At 34.8% G+C, this 22,122-nt stretch overlaps 1 protein-coding gene across 1 annotated transcript in view; it reads left to right on the forward strand.

Moving 5' to 3' along the window:
- The window catches only part of Pde4d (phosphodiesterase 4D), a 1,049,725-nt gene that overhangs the window by 150,201 nt on the left and 877,402 nt on the right, over window positions 1-22,122 (forward strand). Inside the window, exon 2 of the mRNA XM_076857254.2 lies at window positions 6,612-6,841. Within this exon, the coding sequence (XP_076713369.1) occupies window positions 6,612-6,841 (230 nt within the window). The remainder of the gene's footprint in view (window positions 1-6,611; window positions 6,842-22,122) is intronic.

Raw genomic sequence — 22,122 nt, forward strand, 5'->3', positions numbered from 1 at the left:
ATATGATGTCCTTTCCAATATTGAAAGACCTAGGTATTTTTCTTGATTGCCTTGATTTGTGATTTTTTAATTTAAGATTATTTGGGCAAAGTTAGCATTTAATTTTAAGATAAAACATACATAATGAGTATTGAGATAAGGAGAAAAACATTCGTCATAAGGTTTAGGGAATCTTAAGGATGGTTATCAATTATTACTTTAGTACATTGTGAAGGACTTAATGATGATATAAAGGAATAATATATATAGGTAACGCCTACTGCCAGTATATTTCTTTTAGATTGCAAATATAATCTTCAATTTGCTGTGACAGTACTTTTTTTACATTGTTATCATAGTTGATTCAGTTTTTGAAAATTATCTTATTTATACTATAAAAAGGGACATGTTTCATAGAGCTTGATTTGCAGCAAACTAATTGGAGAGTAAAAAGAAATGTCACATTGGAAATGGTAAGGACCTATCCTCAGCTTAATCTGTCCTCTTTCTGGAAACCTATCCAATTCTTTAAAATGTTCACCCCTCCAATGCTCTGCACAGTGTAGGTCCTCTGGAATCACTGAGTACCTAAAATCTTTTATTCTTTTTTTTAATTAGGTGAAAATATTTATCATAATGCCCATTCACAGTTATCCTTCAGTACCCATGGGGGAATTGGACTCCCCACCACCACAGATACCAAAGTCTACAGATGCTCAAGCCCCTCATAAAAATGGTGTAGTGTTTGCATATAACATATATTATTCTTCCATATTCTTTAAATCATCTCTGAACTATTTATAGTACCTAATATAATAAGATGATTATAATACTGTATTGTTTAGGGAATAATAAAAAAGACTATACATGTATTATACATTCAGTACAGATATAATTTTTTTCTTCTGAGTATTTTTGCTCCACAGTGTTTTTGGAATCCACAGATTTGAATCCCATGGATACAGAGGGATGACTGTCTTTGACAAAACGTCCAAACATGGAGAGAGACTGAAGCAATTTGAGTGGCCAAAGTTTTGGAATTCTTTAAGAAATTCCTTGTTATATGCATGAGTATTGATCATACCTTACTTGTATGAATAGGTACAACATTACTATTAAAACCAACATCTGGGCTGGGGCTGGGGCTCAGTGGTAGAGCGCTTGCCTAGCATGTGTGAGGCCCTGGGTTCCATCCTCAGCACCCATAAAAAATAAATAAATAAAATAAACATATTGTGTCCAGCTACAACTAAAAAATAAATATTAAAAAAACCCAACATCTAATAATAATAATAATTTCCTCATTTCCTGACTTTTTACAGTGGAAGAAATGAAAATATATGTCTATTTGCTTCGTTCAGTTCTATAATAAGATCTAATTAGCATGCTTTGTCTTGGGCACTGACTGGTTGAGTGCTAGGGATACAAATGTTTGGGCATTCTCCCTTCCTTCCTGTCCATTTGTCCAGACTGTGAAAGGAAATTGACATATTAGCATATCATTATACTATAATTGGCAGGCTGATGACTGACTAAGAGGAGTCATAAATAAAAGAGCAGGATGTATTTGTTTCATTGTCTTGGATAATATTTTCAACATGACTGTATAGGGTGAGAAAAGAAATGGTTGAAGGATAGCACATTGGAGAATGCCTAGATTTAAGAGTTAATAGAGAAGTCAGCAATGAGACAACAGAAATCATTAAAGAAAGGAGGAATCAAAAGAGCAATGGCCAGTTTATGGGTTAATCATAGATCTTAATTTGTCTCAGACAGTCCAAGTTTTCTCTATTCACTGACGTTACATCTGACTAGAAAGAAACGCTTGAGAAAGCCCACCTAGATACTCCTAAAGAACCCTAATTCTCTGCTACAGCTTTTATCATATTCTGATGAGTATCTTTCTACTTATCTTTCTCCCCAAGTAAGGCACTTACAAGAAAGAAAGTGCCAATTTGCCTGTGTATTTCTAGCACCCAAGACAGGCTTGAAAGGTGGTAAGTGCTCAGTTAACTGCTTAATCAAGGAATCAATCAGTAAGTATCATGAATAAGATAGGTTGAACTCAGAGAATATAGAAGTGCCTATACATGCAAAATAGACTCCTTATAACAAGAATCCCTCAAATTTTAGTGACTTATACCCATACTGACTACTTGTGACTCATGCAGCCCAAATAAAGCATTGTGATTGGCAAGTGGCTTTCCTGTAATCAGTGATTAAGGACTATAACTTCTTTCACCCGGTGACCCCACTATCTTCAACATATAGCAAGGGACTGCAGAAGGAGGTCAAATTGGAGGATTGTATCCACAGTCTTTTTAGTCACATGTGAAAGTCACACACATCTCCTCAGTCATGTAATAAAACACTCATTGACATGTCTATATCTACCTGTAAGGGAATCTGGAAGTGTGGTCTAGCTGTGTGTCTAAAAAGAAATATTCTTTCATATAATGCATATGAGTATTATATTCATGACATTCTGTGTGTGTGTGTGTGTGTGTGTGTGTGTGTGTGTGTGGTTTGCAACCTACTTTGAAAGGATAAAAAAAAGAACAGAGAAATTAATTATACATTGCTTAGAAACTGAAGAAAACAAAAAAGTAAATAATAATAATAATTACAGATTTAATACTTATCCATAATAAGTGGTAATAGTATGGAGTTTCTTTCTTAAGTATATGTTTTGAAGGGGTATTTATTCTAACAGTGAAAAGCATCACATTAAAGTTATTTGTCAACTATTCCACATAAATTGGCTAATTATCATGAAATTTTTTATTTTATTATAGTCAAACAATTCATCCAAATATTTTAGTGTTTTTCTTTTGATATTGTATGACTATGTGACTTTTTTGTTTTGATGTTGTTTCATAAAAATGAGATCACTCTATAATCTGTTCTTACACTGAACATTATGTCATGAACATAATCACATATTCTTCTGCATTATTATAACATTATCATAGTATTTCATCATATGATGCATCAAAATTTATTAAGCCAATCCTTCAGTGTAGCAATTAGATTACATTCAGTTATTTGTTATTATAAATGAGCTGCAATGAATGTCTTTGTGGCTAGATCTTTGCCAGATAATCTTATTAGACTATGTCTAAAATGTCAAAACCATTAGTTCTCAAATTTTAGTACACATAAGAATCATAGTGGAGATTTATTTGGACTCTTAGGCTACAATCATAGAGATTTTGATTACGCATATCTGCAAGAGGACCTGAGAGTCTGAATAAATCAAGAACCTTCCTTGATTCTAATGCAGGGAGTTTAGTACCATGATTTGAGAAATAAGGGCTTTAGGATGTTAGAAATGATATCTTTTTCCTGAACTCCTTGCAAAAATGCCATTTTTTTCTGGCAATAATACAAGATATGTATTGGTCTGTTGGTTAGATTTATATTTCTTTCCAAAATAGGGCATTTAAACTCCTGCCTTCTACGTGATAAAGTTATTCCATTTTATTTCTCTAGTATAATTGAAACACATTGACCTGGAGTATGAAAAGATCACTTATGCTACAGTTTTTGAGTTGAAAATGTTAGAATATAAATATCTATTGCTTAATCATTTTTATGATCAAGAATAAAGTACCTACAGGAAGTTTGGGCTTAAACTGACAATATATGAGCTTGAATTTAAACTTTATTTTTAATAGAGATGATTTTCTCAAAAGAAATTACCCCTTGAGTCAGTTTTATTGAAAAGAGAATGTCACAAACATTAAGTCATTCATCAAATAACCTGGGTTATATGAAGCATTTTTGCCATTTGCAAATGCTCACAGTGGATATCTATGCATCTAATAAAAAAGGTGTGAACTTCAGCTGGCTACATTCAGTGTGACCAAAGCTTTAGTAGACTTCATCTATTTTTCTACTTTCTATGTGCATTTTGAAGAAAGCTATCCATACACATAAGCCATTAACTTAATTATGACCTGTTAGCAACCCAAGAGTAGGGGTCAGTTTTCAGTTCTGTTCATAGATAAACTTCTCATGCACATGCAGCTTCTTTTACCCATGTAAAAGCTAAGAATGTGACTTGCATGTATTTTCTCCTTATTTTCCATATCTGCAAATTCACTAAACATTTTATTTTTTTCCATGAATTATTACCACCTAAGCTTTAAGGGTCTGGGAAGGTTAAGTGACTTCTTAAGACCACATGAGTAATCACTGGTATAGCAGGATCTAAAATTTCTATCTCCTGATTTAGTCACACATTACCATGACTTTTGAATGTTTTCATAGGATTGTTTGACCTCCATTCTGTTAATTAACAAAAAATGCAAGTGTGAAGTTTATAAAGTTGTGGTGAATTAGCATGTGTTCTATTCATGTCTAGTTGTGTACACCCTGCACCTGTTTAGGTAGTGTAACATCATGCTTTCATTCAAAGAGATTTGAAATTGGATCCTGACTTGGAGGTGAGTATCCATCCTGGTTTGCTTGATAATGTGGTGTTTTCCCAGACACAGGACTTCAATGACTAAAATCAGAAAGTTCCCACCAAACAGGGATAGTTAGTCGACCTACTTGCCATGTGGCCATTTGGCCTAGGTCTGTAATTTAATAGATCTCTGTTCCTTTGTGTGTAAAATGAGAAAAGAGGAGTTATCTCTCAGGCTTTTAATACCAATTAAATAAGATGGTACAAATAAAGCATAGCACCATTTAGAGGATTAAGTAAATATATGTAATTACTGTTATTGATGACATTTTAAAAAGCAAATGGGTTCTTCAAAGCACAGACTCTCAGAATATAGATCTTCAAGTCTAGGATTTGAAATAAATGAACTCTCTTTTAGCTTAGACCTCTTCTTCACCTTTTAGGTATTCTTGTATTTTACTATTGATCCATAAAATTAGACAACACAATGCAAGGCTGTCCATTGTTGCTTTCATAGTTTTCAAGATGTATAACAGGAAGAGACACATTTTCTATTTGGAAATCAACCAGGTTAGAATGAGCATCAAAGGCAGCATAGTGCTATGAAAAAAAAAAAAAAAAGAATTAGACTGGATTCCAATCATAATAACAGCCACTTTGTTGAGTACAAACTGAGCCAGATATGAGTGCTTATGATTCTTTGTACCTGCTCCAAACCATGATCTTAAGAGGTAAATAATATTACCTCAATTTTCAGAGAAAATTATCTCGGTTTTTGGAGAAATAACCTTAGTGAGCTCAAGTTAATTGATCCAAGATAGTGGTATAATAAGGAGTGCAATAAAGATTATATTCTGGTTCTGAGAGCTCCAAAGTTCATGCAGTTTTAACTTATAACCAAAAGCTAGTTTGCAGGAAGGTACTTTGCCTCCAGGTGAGTTTCTTCATTTATAAAACTCAGAAGGGAAGAAAATCGCCCTTTACCATTCCTTAGCACATTACAGTCAATCAGCTGTCCATGTATCATTTAATTCTTATGGGTAAATACTAGTTCTGTTTTTATGAGAAATAAACTTACTCCCTAGATTAAACAACACAGGTGGTGCTGGCCACAGTGGCACATGACTATAATCTCAGCAGCTCCAGAGGTTGAAGCAGGAAGATCTCAAGTTCAAAGCCAGCCTCAGCAACTTAGTGAGGCACTAACTCAGCAAGATCCTGTCTCTAAATAAAATATAAAAGGGCTGGGATGTTGCCCAGTAGTTAGTGCCCCTGGGTTCAATCCCTATCTCTCTCTCTCTCTCTCTCTCTCTCTCTCATACACACACACACACACACACACACACACACACACACACACACACCAAAACCCAACTGGTAAAGTGGTAAGTATTCAAAAACCTAGCACTCTACTGAAGCATGTTGTAGCATTTGATGATACTATAATTCTAAGTATGTGAATATAATAAATGTTACTCAGGCAGACTTCTTAACAACTTAGAAATAATTATTGTTCATGTAATGGTCATTTTTCTCAATTAAAATAAAAATACTAAATTTTCTACTTGATTCTAGACTTGATTTGCCTTTGTATGTGAGTACTGTAGCTCAAATTTTTCAAAATTCAGGTGCATTTTAAATCCTATCTGCGTTCAGATTTTATTTTCATACCTTTTAAAAAATCCCTCTCAGAAATTCTTATTATAGCAATTGGCAAGAGAATATTAGAGATGTATGATAACGTGTTGCAAATATGGTGCTAAGTATGAAAAAAATTGGAGTCAATTTCTACCTCTCTTTTCATAGGCATCTATGTGAGAACACACACACACACACACACACACACACACACACATCCTGACATGAATAACTCAAGATATATAAGGAAATTATGCTTTTACAATTCATTTCATAGAAGGCAGAAAAACATTTTGATTTACCTTTGATTTTATATATTTCATGAAAAAATTAATGAATTCTAAGATGACTGAAGATGTTAATCAATGGTTTTAACCAAACTATTCTTAAATATACTGGTGAACAAATTTACTGCTTTCAAAATAAGCCTTAACTTCAGTTATAAATTCTAATCTTTTCAGTAACTATTATTGTTAATGTGAAGTTAAGTTAATTTTCCCCCCGAGAAGGTATGAAGCCATTATGAACCATAAACATGGGAGCCTTTATTGATTGTGTGTATTTTCTTGAACTTTACTTATAGGCCTCTGAGGAAACACTGCATTCCAGTAATGAAGAGGAAGACCCTTTCCGGGGAATGGAACCCTATCTTGTGCGGAGACTTTCATGCCGAAATATTCAGCTTCCTCCTCTTGCCTTCAGACAGTTGGAACAAGCTGACTTGAAAAGTGAATCAGAGAACATTCCACGACCCACCAGCCTCCCTCTGAAGATCTTGCCACTGATTGCTATCACTTCTGCAGATTCCAGTGGGTGAGTGCCCTTGGGTGACATTTCCCTGTTTTATATTTTTGATGACGATTGTTATCTGTGGTCTTCTGAGTTTTTCTGGCTCATTGCTTGATTTGAGTAAGATGACAATAGTGTTTTGGGAGTCCAGGGGGGAAAAAAAAGGGTGATTTTTCTCAGGTAACTTCTCTACTCTGCAGGATGAAGCATTTTAGTCCATTATTTTACAAGAAGGCATTGAAAATGTACTGGTGAAAGCTAATAAGCATCCAGGCAAAGGGAATTATACATGGAAAATTAATATTGGATATTTGTAATTTAATACAAGGATTGTTAACAAATGAGAACTAATGGACAAATTACTGTGTAGGCATACATATGTGGAAACAGCAGGCAGTGCTCATTGATGCAAAACGAACTTGGAATCAAGAAGAGATTGCACTGTAATTAGAATAAAAAGAAATATGCAATTATATTCCTGAGCATAATAATTTGGCCTTTGACACTTTGAGGTGTTACTTACCATATTACTGTTTTAGTTCTCAACATAAGGCTATCTATTTAGTGTTAGTTCTTATAAAAGGATCAGCCAAGGTCATATCCCTATCAAATAACTTTCTACTTCATAGGTTTTTTTTCTTTTTCTTGCTATTTACCAGTACAATTTTTGCTTTTAATAGCAACATAAGCAGGTTAAAAAATGTAAAAGAAAACAAGGAGAGTGGGCACATTCATTATTTACTCTGGCCAGCTGCATTTTTAAGAAGCTTGGATAGGAAAAAAAGGTTGGGGGGAGGAAATGAAACCTAGTGGCTCACACAGACAGACAATTGAGCATTTAATAAGACTTACATGAACAAATCAATTTATGTTCAAATGTGATTATTTTTCATTCTCTTCCTAGTTAAAGGGATTTTTAGGGGTGGTACCTTTTGTATTTTGTAGTGAAATCCAAAAGGTACCATCCCTAAAAATCAAGTGCTTGCCTAGCACATGTGAGGCATTGGGTTCAATCCTCAGCACCACATAAAAATAAATAAAACAAAGGTATTGTGTCCATCTACAACTAAAAATATTTTTTAAAGGGAAGTTGTGCTAAAATATTTGGCCAGTAACTTGACTCTAAGATACTGAATTTAGCTGTTTAGATTATTATAGACCCATCCAAAGAACTTTTGTTATTAAAAGACACAGGTCATTACTACTAGATAAATAAGAATGCAACAAATTCTTACCTTGAAGCAAAGAAAAGAGGAGCTCCCAGAGCTCATCAGATGGTCATGTTATTGGCTTTGATTATGGCAAAAGAATTTAAAACAAAAGGAAAGGGCATACATGGCAAAATCTGCAGAAAACAGATGCAAACTCCCAAAAGCTACTCTCCAAGTGGAGTAAAACAGGATGCATTTATTTCCTCCAGTACTGAGTTGTAACAACGTGAAAGGTTTTCATCAGGGATGTCTTTTACCAGGGCAGCCTACCAGGAACTCAGTGCCTGGAGTTTTTATTAGGAATTAGTTAGCTAGGTACCTTCTGGCTAGAATGTATCAAAATTCCAGACTTCTAAGGAGGAAAGTATGTGTTCAACATAAACCACATTGTTTGCATAAGCAATTGGGGCACAATGAGCCACTCTTAAAATTTAGAAATCTAAGTTCTCAGATACTAGTTAAGGTTCAATTTTTCAAAAGAGCCTTTTAAATTCAATAGTAAGAGGCTTGATGAACTCTTCTCTGTATACCAGGTTCCTCTTAGAATAATTGTCTTCTTTCTCCACATTTGAGGGAGAAGGTATTATAATTAAATTTAAATGAACTGATTTAAGCCCCTGGTATATTCAATTAACTTTGGTATCTTAAAATTTGGTGGCTAAACATGATTTCTCATTTCAAGCCCATGTGCTTATAAAAGAAAATGATTCAGTAATAGTATCTCCCTATAGTTTGGTAATGTGTATAATTAAAAATCTCAGGTAAAAGCTAGGCTTATTTAATTAGATTTTAATGTGTTGCTAAAAAAAAATTGTTTCCAAGAACCAAGGAACTTCAGTATTCAGAATTGTCTAGGTCCTAGCACTTCTGTTGTTTCAAATTTTCTTTTCTCTTAATCAAGAACCTAAGAATTAAGTATGAGCAATATTATGGTTACCATTTACATATTTATTCAGTGTTAGGAAGCAAATAATTTGTCTTTTATGAAGATGAGACAAGGATGACTTCTGTTCCAAAAGACAGCCAAGAGAAATCACATATAAGAATGCCCAATCAACAAGAAACAAAGACTAAGGATTCATTAAAGTGATTGTTATTATCTTAGGAAGCAAAAGTAATTTGCAAATTGAATATTGAGTAATAAGAAATTCAAAAGTACAATTTTCTGGATTGTCTAAACCTTGAAAAAAAGTAGAAGATGAAGTCAGGAGTTATATTCTATGGCCATTCAGTTAACTGGAATCCCGATTCCTTCAGAGCCATCAGAAGTGGTTATGTTAGCTAGTTCTGTTGGCCTCAATCCAGTTCCCCATTAATAAACCTAAGGGTGTCCTTGGGTCCCATTGTCAACCTATACTGAACCTTACTTAGCATGTGCGTATTTTGATGGTAAAGGAGATGTCTCATGCCATTTAAATTTATTTTCTTTCAATTCTTAATGTAACTTTTTGCCATTTCCTCTGGTATATTGCCACAGCAGAGAGCTCTGTCATATATTGGGCAGTAAGTTCTAGGGACTTGTTCTACCCCTTTGGAGAGCCACATTGTGGCCCTGGAAGTAATTGGTGTCTGGAAAAGACGTTTGGCCTGCAACACTAAATATTATGGATGGCAGCTCTTAGCTGAACATTTTCATTATTCAACTTCCAGTGTTTTCTCAGCAATGTGAATGTGTTTAAATGCATATTTTAACAATTTCCTTTGGGTATGCCTAACACATTAGGTTGTGTGTATTCAGCAACTTTGGAAAGTTTAAATGAACACAAAATCGAATTTTTAAGACCTGGTATGCTGAGAACCTTGAATTCATCTATGATTTAGTTTTCCATAGAGGGTAGGATCATTCTAGCTTCCTGGCTTTTTATCAGTCCTCCTTGAAGCAAAAGGTTCAGCTATTAATGAAATGTTATGAATTTGGCAAGAAGTAATCTGGAATGTCATAATTTCCTACCTAAATACTTCTTAATCCATTTACTATTTTTTATTAAGTACAATTTATATGCAATGAAATATATAAATATCAAATATACATTCTGATGAATTTTGAGATATTTATATATCCATGTACTAACTACCCTATTTCTTGACATTTCTCAAAAAAGATTATTTTGCCTCTTATTAAACTTCATATAAATGGGATCTTATGGTTATACTCTTTGTGTCTAGCTTCTATCTTCCAAAATGTATTTTTTAAAAAATATTTATTCATATCGGTGTGTAGATCATCAGTTTGTTATTTTTAAAAAAATATTTTTTAGTTGCTAATGTACCTTTATTATTTATTTATTTATATGTGGTGCTGAGGATTGAACCCAGGGCCTCACACATGCTAGGCAAGCACTTTAACACTGAGCCACAATCCCAGCCCCCAGTTTGTTCTTTCCATTATAATATAGTATTCAATTTTATGAATATACCATAATTTATTTATTCACACTCTTATTGATTGATGAACATTTGTGTTGTTTCTAGTTTGGAGATATTAAAAGTAAAGCTGTTGAGTACTTTCTTATGCTAGTTATTTTTATGAACATATGCACTGATTTCTCCTGGGTGTAGAATTTCTCTTAGGAATAGAATTTATTAAGTCATAGTTAGGCAAATGTTCATTTTCTATTGCCCATCAACTTTCCAAAATGAGGTACTGTTTTGCTCTTCTACCAGGAATATATGGAAGTCACATTTTTTCTACAATTTCACCAACACTTGGTGTTTGTAGTCCTTTTGATTTGGGTCATTCTAATGAATGTGTAGTAGTATCCTACCATGGTCTAAGTTTATATTTCTCTGGTAAGTAGTGATATTATTTACCTTTTAATATTATTATTAAATATTTGTATATTGTCTTATGCCAATTTGTTTTCTCTTATTTATTTTTTGGAGGTACTTATATATTCTAGACATAAGACTTGTATTAGATGTATGTTTCATAAAGTGAATATTTCCTCTCTGACTACAACTTACATTTTTATTTTCTGTTTACTTTTAATACAATGCTAACCCCAAAGGCTTCTGAATGTGCTGTGTTTTCAATGTGTGTGCCTTGAAGAAAACATGTTACCAAGAGATATTGGGAAATAAGAATAAGAGATGGTGGAGCAATGAAATTAGGTGGGAGAAAAGAGGACAAGCAGATAACAGAGGAAAGCAATGCAAAACGGAAGAGAGTACAGTATACAGGGTGGAGAAGAAAAAAGAAAGCAGAAAGTGGGTCCAGTTTAAAAAGGAGAAAGCAAATAACAAGTATGATACTTTACTCAAAGGGCAGCTATATCTGGAGACAAGGATAGTTGGTCCCTTGGTTATATGGTGATGGAGAATAGGACAGGCACTAAGGGTATAGGCTAAGAGAAGTTGAGAGTGAAATGACAGCACGTGTGTGGGGGTGGCTGACAGCGGGCAGTAAGTGGGGGCTCTGGGTGGAGACAGTGCGAACCTGAGTCCTGTCTCACCACTTCACCATTCACAAGCCATATCACTTTGAAAAGTTACTTAATCACTCCTAATTTTACAAGGGCGAGAGTAGGAATAACAGGGTACCTACCTACCTCCTGAGTTTGCTACAAAGACAAAATACTCAGCATTGTTGTTGGCATATTGCAAGTGCTTCAAATACAAGAGGAGCAATAGCTACTGCTGCACTGGTATTGGAAAAGCATCGGAACAAATTGTGTCTGTCATTATTGATGTTGTTTGTTTCCTATTGGAGTCAGATTTAAAAATCCCCTACTAATAACTTGTGGGTTGGAAATAGATGTTCTAGCAGATACAGGAGTCAGTCAAAATTTTTTTTTCTGGTGCAGAAATTCACAGTTATTATGGACATGTCATATTGTGGCAAAATGTCTTCATTTTGCTTTTGGCACCTGTCATCGACATGCTCTGCTTCCAAGTCCTATTCAGTCATGTTTGGAATGACAGTGGGCCCTTCCTACTTCCACTTCTGAAAGTAAATGCTTCCTGACTTCTAAATTTTTTTCCTGCCCAGAATCCCTTGGAGGAGGAATTAGGAGCTCCTTCTGGCCCTGACTCAGCTGCTGGCTTAAGCTTCCTGGGTAGTCTGTGTACCACCAGGTACTCTAAGGAGGGCTTAGTTTACCACACAGGTGACAATCACTGCCTGCAAGAGAAAAGACACAGAGGAAGAGGAAAAGGAGGTAGTACTCTGTCTGTCTAGTTTTGTTTCATGGCTGCATCAGCTATCATAAAGGAAAGCCAAGGAGGAAGATATTCCCTTGTGGCAGGATGACACACCTCTGAATGGATGTATATTCAGGGGTATGTGTGGGTGGAGGATATTACAAGCACTTTCTCATCACTGGTGTCCCATTACCTGTCTGGAGAAGTACACTGGGTACATTTATATCACCATGTCCTATAAAGAAAAGAAAACAAAGAATTTAAAGGAAGAAAAGGTAACTCTCAGGGATAAATGTAACTACTCAGCAGAGGGGGACAGATTGTTTAGTCATCTAAGACTTCATTTTACAAGGATCTTCTTGACATACTTCCTTGAACTGTGTGTCATTCACAGGAGGGCTGGTCCCAGATGCCAGTTAGACATTCGATTCTTTGATCAACCATTTATCACCTAGCCTTCTTGAGGACAAACAGTATTCTAGAGTGAACATAAAAAAGAAAAATGAAAAAGAAAACTGTTAGTTTTTTGTTACAAAATTGATATCGAAACACAATATAAAAGAAAGAAAGAAAAAAATTGTGTTCCAAGCAGACACATCTGATGTATCAAAATTGTTCTAACTTGAGAAGGTATTAACAGTGGGTGTTTCATATTTGAGGTATTCTGGTCATAAGGACTTATGAAGCTAAAGGGTTATATTTCCCAGTCTCCCTATTTCACAACTTTATATGGAGTACATGCTCAATTTTCAAGAGACTGATCTAATAAGTTATATGGGAAATCTATAACCTATTAGACAAAGCTTTCCAAGATTGAAAATAAGATATATAATCATGATAATAATGATTCTTTACAAATACAGAATTCTTGAGCTAGATGTGGTTCTAAACATAATCAATGCAAAGAAATGGAGAGGTGATACTTTCCATAATCTTGAAGAAATAGGCTATATGTATTTAAATGCTAAGTATCAGCATAGTATTTGTCTGAACTTGTCAGGATACTCACAGACTATCCCAGCCTTTTTGTCTTAAAGCAATGATTCTGATTTAATTAAATCTAGTCTTATTTGGGCTTTAAATTTGTGATTTTCAAGATTAAAATTAGACTCTAAAAGTAATGGCATACTTCACACTTGCTATATAATATCCTGATGAACAACATTGTACTTCTAGAATAAGTAGCAATTCCTGGATTGCATCTAAAATAAACAATGAAAATATGTAGACTAGTTTTTCTCAGGCATTATAGAAATTTGAAAAAAAAATGCCTTTTTTCACTATGTTCTCAATGTACAAACTCAAACAATAATTATTAAACTCCAATTCCTTTTTTCATATTGTGATTCTTTTTTACTCCTGTAGTACTTTCTGGCATCCTTATTAAGGATACACTGAAGAATGATGCATCACAATATTTTATTATATATCTGTGTCAGTATTGTACCTTGTACCAAGGGAAGAGTCTGTTCTTATAAATCAAAGTTTTCTATTTTACCAGGTTCTCATGGTCCTAAAAAGAGTAGCCATTTGTGCATTTACAACATCAGAGCATCTGGTCTCCATTTCCAATCCTTTGTTGTGCCAGCTTGACTTGTTAGAATAGGTTGGTTGGGTGTCCCACATTTTCTAACAGTGAGCCCATTTATTTCACTTTGAAAAGCCAGGACACAGTAATATATCCAGCACAGGACAGAGCTGAGAAAAGCACTTTCCCTTATTTATTTCCATCATAGAATAAAAATCCTTTGCCATAAACACTAACTTGCTTGACTATCCTTATATAATGCAAAACTATGTGAAGTTAATCACTGACCACTTTGGGAGGAGTTTAAAATTCTTTACCACAGCATTATTCCATTTTATAATACCCTGTTATGAAGAAAGTGAGTAAAAGCATTCTGCAGGATGGTATTTATTAAATCATTATGTGCTCATAAACATATATACTCACTCAAATAATATTGAGCAAAGTTCATCACTATGAAAAATCTAAAATGAGAAAAATATGTTCAACTAAAATTTATGAAAGGATGAAGTGATAAAAATCTTATTTCTCTACAAATATATACTACAAAAGAGCAATGAGATTTTTTTAAAAAAATTCATAAATATAATAGAAACCATAAGAAAATTATATTATCTCCTGTATTATATACACTTTTACCCTGAAATTTTTAGTTGATTATATAATTCTTTATAAAAACTTATTAATTACATGTCTATCATACTTATTTCTCTCATTCATTTAAAATCTTCCCTTTATTGGAAAGGAAGTAGTTGGAATCAGGTATTTTTAGATGTATTCCAAATCTGTGGAGTTCAATCAAAATAAGTGTCATTTAGTTAGTTCATTTAATATCATTAGGTAACATTCTGGATGATAGATTTACTTTATTCAATGGATTATTATCATTTATGCCAAAGTTAATGTTTCTGAGGCTGGGAAAGATGGCACCTTGGTCCACATTTCCAAATGAACCTTATCTCAGGATGTCCTGACTTTTACCATAATGTGATTCCTAAAACAATTATGACTAATATTAACTATCATCACACAGAGAGACATACCCTGTTGTCTAAAACTGTGCATAAAAATAAGGACTTTAGAATACATAAAGAATTTACCATATACAAATAAGATTTAGGATGTTGAATTTATACCATATGCCTATACAACACCATTGACTATACAACACCATTGACTTTCTGTGACTTTTCCATCTTTTGGTAATACATTTCATATTTGTACTCTCTTTATTTCTCCACTGTTGATTCTGTGTCCTTGTGAACATGTGACTATTGCCAGGCATGTTTATATATATATCTGTAATCCCTGCAGCTTGGGAGACTGAGGCAGAAGAATCTTAAGTTTGAGGCCAGCCTCAACAACATAGCTAGACTCTGTCTCAAAATATAATAATAATAATAATAATAATAATGGCCTGTGGAAGTGCCTCAGTGGTAGAGCACCCCTAGAGTTCAATCCTTAATACAATGCACACACATAAAAAAGTGACTACAGCTTTCTTATTTCTATGTTATTTAATTCATAGTGATGTCATTTCTTGAAGCCACATATCTATATATATATTGCATACAGTGAAAAAGGAACAACAGACTACATGCAAGTTATACTGATATGACTACCCCTTCAGTCATATATAAGACATAGATTAATGCATTCACTTTATATTCATCCAACAAATAGTGTTTGCTGAGACACTGAGGACAAAAGATTCAACACAACAAATATAGCTTTTCCTTCACAGAGTATAGAATCAAGTAGGGCACACACAGTAAAATGGCCAACAGGAATCTTTTTTTTCATATTTTATGTACAATTGTGATTGAGGAAATCTGGAGCAATGTGGGATAATATAGGGAAGAAAACTAACCTGGGCTTGTGAAGAACTGACATCTTAGTTGATTCCTAAAAGAAGATAATAAAGGCAGAGAAAACAACAGAGACAAAGTCTAGGGATGATTAAGCAGTGTCTGTATTTATAAATAAAAACCATTACCATGACTATTCCCGTAAGTCATATGTGAAGTACAATTGGTAATAGTTGCCATTGATTTTTCATATAACCAATACGGGAAGTTTTAGAATAATTTCAAATAGTGCTAAGCAGCCTTGGTATAAGCACTGAGAAGGTAAACAGTGAGGTTGGTACCAAACTGGAAAACAAGAACAATGTAAGAAAAATAGGACAAGGTAGTGGAGGGTGTTTGCAAGAGAGTGAAGGAAGTGATGATTTGAGTTAAGTTATTAGGTGGATGTGGAAATGAGTAATTTTAAGAAGGCACTGACACAGAAAAGGTTCAGGGTCTCTAGAGGTCTCCAGGATATCTGACAAGTGAAATTAGAATAACTGAAAAAGCCAAAGAGATAGAAGGTTGTTTGGAGGATAGAATGTTTGAACCTTAACCTTTAAGTGCTAGAGGTAACATAAGGTATTTTAAAAGATGTAGGAGGATACTAGGAAATAGGGAGACTGCTGTGGAAAATAAATAGTCAAGGAACTGAGAGATTTGTGCATGAAGTGATGCCTCCATATAAACATCAAGGTCACCCAGGATAGCAGCAGGACTCAAGATGTGGTGGTGCTAGAAAGTGGGCTAATGTCAATGAATGAAGCACAGTGGTGAGGGGGATTGGCACAAGTCAGAGATGAAGTTGATTGGCATAGAGATTTAAGAGGAGGTTTCCACAAGAGGGTAGAGAAGGAATAATGACTAAGTCAGTGTAAGTAACCAGGAGTACACTCACCTCCGCAGCGGCGGACCCAGAGAAACCTCTCCTTGAGACTCCCTGGGAAAGGGCATCCTCAGTATAAGAAGTCAGGATGTAAGGTGACTCTGATAGAAAGGCTGAGAGTGAAGGGAAGTCTGTTCACCAAGTGATTTGGGAAGAACAAGAGTTGAATATGGAGAAGAAAATCATAGAACAAAATGGAGGCAAGAAACTGAAAGAAAACAGAGAAAAAGAGCTTCTGTCCAAGATGGTTCTCCAAGATGATTATGAGAGCTGAATTCTCAAATATTTTTAAGGATTGTTTGATGCTCATTCAGAGAGGATAAGTTGAGCATCACTAAAGTCTTTCAGAAAGGCCATGGAGGTAGAAGCATCACAATTTCCAGGCCAGCCTCAGATACTTAGCAAGGCCCTAAGCAAGTTAGAAAGACTCTGTCTGAAAATTTTAAAAAAAGCGGGGTGGGGGGGTGGAGTGCGGATCTAGCTCAGAGGTAAAATGCCTCTGGGTTAAATCCTTAGTACCAAAAGACAAAAATAAAAACAACAAAAAAACAACTATGGAGGTTGTCCTAATCCAAATAAATAGGTCCACGATGGTATTCTTTGGTAGGTTCCTTAGTACTTTCAGCATTTAGTGGAAACAGCAGCAGCTTCTGGTATCTGGGGACTTTTGCATCTTTCAAATTACTTAGCTATTTCCTAGATTTATTATAGGTTATGGAATATGAAGAATGATCTGATTTTTTTAAAAGATGTGCATTATCATTTTCAGTCAAGTATTATTTGTTTCTAACATTTTTATATCTAGCTCTAATTATTTTGCCAGTTATCATAACAACTTAAGTGTTCCAAGTTAGCATTTAAGTTTTCTTTGGAGAATTTCCTTTCTCATAAATGATCATTAAATTAAAACTACTGCTTCCTTAAATATTCTTAAATACTATTTCTGGGATTCAAGCATTATTTTAGTTTATCACACTGCAAATTTTGGCAATAAAATCAAGAATGAAAATGAATTCAAGGTAGAAAAACTCTATTTGTTGAAAACATTCTTTAGTAAACTGGGTTATGATTGTGACCTCAGGAAAACAGTAGGGAGGCACGTGCTTGTGGTTTCCCCTTAGCTTGGATGCACCATAATATTTGTAGACTTTAATTTATAGCACCCTATGATCTGCTGATTTTCACTGAAGACTGTCTCACAGAATTGCATGGTTGAGACCTGGGGCTAAAACCTAGCTTTGATGTTTAGGCAAGCACAGTTTTTATTTTGGTCTCTTCTGTGACCTTGTTGGAGGTTTTTTAAATTTTTAATCCATACCCCTGAAATAGTGCTTGTGACCAGGATTTATCCATAGTAAAGTGTATTACATTTATAAATACCCTTGTATTTATGTTGATTTATACCTTGTTCAAAGAGTATTAATTATGCTCCACAGAGACCTAAGGAGAAGAGGGCTCCATTTGTCTTAGGAAGAAATGTGAAGGTGAATTGATTTTTCAGAAGGTTACTACAACAAATGAAAAACAGAACCCATGTCTTCTTATTTAGGTTTATAAACTCTGATATGTGTATCCACATAATTATATCCCATCTCTGTATGATATATCAAAGTACATAAATGCATTCTAGTGTCATGTATAACCAATTAAAACATTAAAGATTTTAAAAATTGCATTAAAATCACATTCGTGATTTACTTGCAGTTATATTCATCCAAGTATCTACTTAGTCTTAATATGTCATGAACAGTGTTTGAGGTGATGGGAGTATGTTACAATAGAAAAAAATAAATAAATAAAATCATGATATTTTAGTGCTCACATGCAATCCAATAGGAAAAACATGAGATGAGTGCTAATATCTTTGTTTCCATAGGATTTCTCTCTAAGTCAAAGACATCCTTTGCTGTTGGCAAAACAGTGAATTAGATGATAGTGAAGACTCACACTCACATTCAGGACCATGGATTATTAAGGTGATCATTAGGCTAATGCTTTGGTAACATGGAAGTATTTAGAACCAATTTGAATGAAAAGCAAAATACATACATATATCCATTTTAAGGTTACAGTCCAGCAAAATGTTTGCCTGTATGTGTCTAAGAACTGAAAAGTAAGATGAAAATTATTTGAATTTTTTGGATAACAGGATTGGGGGATTTAACTCTTTCATTTCTATTAGTGAAAATATGTGTTTATCCAATCAATAAACTACCACTATGGAAAGAGATTGCTCAGAAAATTGGAATGGAACCACCATTTGACCTAGTTATCCCATTCCTCGGTTTATACCCAAAGGACTTAAAATCAGCATAGCACAGTGATGCAGCCATGTCAATATTTACAGCAGTTCAATTCCCAATAACTAAGCTATGGAACCCACCCAGGTGTCCTTCAATAGATGAATGGATAAAGAAAATGTGATATATATATATATATATTCCCCCCCCAATGGAATATTACTCAATTATGGCACTTGCCAGTAAGTGGATGGAGTTAGAGAATACCATGCTAAGTGAAATAAGCCAATCCCCAAAAAAACAAATGCCAAATGTTTTCTCTAATATACAGATTCTAATTCACAATGTGGGGAGGGGACACTAGAGAAGAATAGAATTATCTTAGACTAGGTAAAGGGAAGTGAAGGGGAGGGGATGTGGGGATAGGAAGGATAGTAGAATGAAACATACATTATTACTTTATGTATATATGTTGCTGCAATACCAATGTGATTCTACAACATGTACACTCAGAAAAATGAGAAATTATATCCCATCTATGTATGATATATCAAAGTGTGTATATGCATTCTACTGTCATGTATAACTAATTAAAACATTAAAAAATTAAAAATTGTATTAATGTCACATTCATGATTTACTTGCAGTTATATTGATCCAAGTACCTACTGAGTCTTAGTATATCATGAATAGTGTTTGAGGTGCTGGGAGTATGTTATAATAGATAAGAATAAAATTCATGATATTGCTCACAAGTAATCCAATAGGAAAATATGGCAGTTATGGGGAGGGACTCTTCAGAATACTGCAGATAATTTTATGCAATCATTTATCTTTTGGCAGCTAACTCCCCAAGAAAGATCCCCAGAGAACCTACCAATCAAGCAAAACTAAGTATCAGTTTCATGGAAATAAGGAAGAATACCATTTTTTTTTTAACTATGTAGTACTTCAGGAAGGTAAAGTAGAGGAAGGATATTTGCAGAGTTTCATAGCCATGTCTGGGAACCTGGTCTTCATATGTGGAAAAATGGTTGAGATTAAGCAAAATTTAGGGCCTAGAAGCTTTAGATTAATGGGTCTTAAAGCAAAGTGAGGCTCTCAAAGCCTGCCTTTATGGGCAAACAGTTAGTCTTGTTTAACAATATATTTTAGTCGGTTTATAGTCTTGTTTTCCAGGAGCAAGCATTTCCTGGAGCAAGCATCTAAGTTACTTTGATCCCTGGATTGTTAAACTGCCTAAAGTAGACACTTAAGCTTTGATCCAATGTAGTTTGACACTAGGATAGGAAAGTATTTTGGTTGTAATTCTTACCTTCATTGTGCACAAGGCTGGGTTCAGTACTCACTTAGCCAACTGGGCCAACAATTTTAAACTTATATCATTGTCACCTTGTTTTTTGGAAATGTAGGAAACACGGCCCTAGGAATATTAGGGGGATGAGAATTTAGGCAGAGAAGGTCCTGGGATGCATGACTGGTTTCACCACTCAGAACCTAGTAGTCTTCTCTAGGAATCTCAGGACAGGAAGGAGAGGGGGCCCAACCTTCCACCAGGGAAGGATCTGGAGGGTACAGGCCTTGCACTTAGACCCCTGCTCACCTCTCTGGCAGTTACAAGGAGGTTCTATGACCTCAGACTGCTCAGTCTGATGTTCCCAGCCAGGACTCTTGATAGGATGGCTCAGACCCACAGCATCTCTTATAGCATGATTGAGAAGAGAGGTTGGTGGCCTGGTAGCTGTGGCTACTCCGCAGCAGTATGTGTTCAGCTGGTGAGCAGCAGCACCCTCGGTAGACTGATTTAGCCTTCTGGCTGTTCATGGCCTTTGCTGGATCCTGCTCAACTGTGGTTCTTTAATTTCCCTGTCCTTTTGAGTTCTAGCTGTATTTGTTAATGAATTCCTTTTCTTATTTATATTTATCAGTGTTGATTTCTGTTGTTTGCAACCCAGAACCTTGGCAAGTATGCTGCCCTTGAATTTATTAAGGAACTTCATCACACTGGAAATCAAAGTTCAGGAAGTACCCTGATTTTTCTAGAATTTGTCAAATTTGTCAACTCAGTAGTAAGTTAGTAGGGAAGAACCAAAAGCAAACAGTTGAGTTTCATTTCAATGCTTTCTTTTTCTTTTCTTTTTTTTTTTTAACATAAAAGGGTAACCAAGAAGGAGGATAGCAGAGAGAAGTCTCTTGAGATGTCCCTAGCAAAATTGGTAAAGCTCTCCTTAAGGAGGCAAGGACAGGGCTTCATTGTAATTATTCCCTTTTGACTGTTCAATCTGGTAGGCTGAACATGGACTCCTAACGAGAGAGGCTTGCACTGCAATTAATTAAGTTCAAGGAAATTACAAATTGCATGTGTTTTCACTCTGGAGAATATTCTTGCTCTTAAGTACTATTTTGTTTTAATTTCTGTCTTTTGGTGCATACTCTCTTGCCCTTTCTGTTTCTCTCTGCTTCTCTCACTTTCTCTCTTTTAAAAGAAGTTGGCCCTTAAGGAAAAAACTTTAATTGCTATTAGGCTACTAAGACAGGCATCCCTTGGAACACTGGAACACACCTTTGTCTAACTAACTCTTTTAGTGCTGTATTTGTCAGAACTGTTTCTGATGTAAACATTTGAAGACAGTCATGAGGGGAAAGATGAGAAATTGTCTTAGCTATAGGTGTCCTTATACCTTAGAAATGATTTCTTTTTGCAATAGCATGCATGTGTGGGCACACGTGTGAAGTACTTGAGGAGAATTTGGAGACTGTCATTCCTAAACCTTAAGCATAAAAAAACAGAGATGTTATCACAACATTTCTCTGAAGCCCTGGACTATCTGCCTTTGCCTCCTGGCACCTTTTTCAACCTTAATACATTTTATTTTAATTATATCACAACTTTCTACCCTCAATTAGAGCTCAGTGTTTCAGAATGTGTTTTCTTCTTCCATCTTCCCTCCTAATAAAATACCTATTCTTCAGGGAGTCTTTTCTAGTTAAATAGAAAGGATCTAAGACAGCCATTCTTTGTGAGTTGTGAATCATTTCAGTTAACTTAGTGATTTGTTCTACTGTTAATGGTGTTATTGTGAAGAAAAACCAGATGGATATTTGAATTTACAAACTCCTCAGACTGTTAATTGCATATGCAGTACTTTTTTAAAGCTTAGAAAAATATGATTAGCTTAACAAAAAAATGAAAATGAAATAGTTTAGAAACAGGCTAGCTTAGCATCAGCAGTAGCAATGTTGAGGATATAACACTGCAAATACGTATATGTGTGCTTTTCTACCTGTATGAACACAGTACTCTCTCTCCTTTGTCTCTTGTCTTTCATATACCCTCCCACATCACACTCTCAGGTATAAGCTGAAGGTTGAAGAGTACTGTTACCATTTACCAAACAATATGCTGGATATGTCTATGTTTGATACTCAGGGCCACTGTAGGGTAGGTATCAT

The sequence above is a fragment of the Callospermophilus lateralis genome, chromosome 5 (genome assembly GCF_048772815.1).
Source record: "Callospermophilus lateralis isolate mCalLat2 chromosome 5, mCalLat2.hap1, whole genome shotgun sequence".
Lineage (NCBI taxonomy): Eukaryota > Metazoa > Chordata > Mammalia > Rodentia > Sciuridae > Callospermophilus > Callospermophilus lateralis.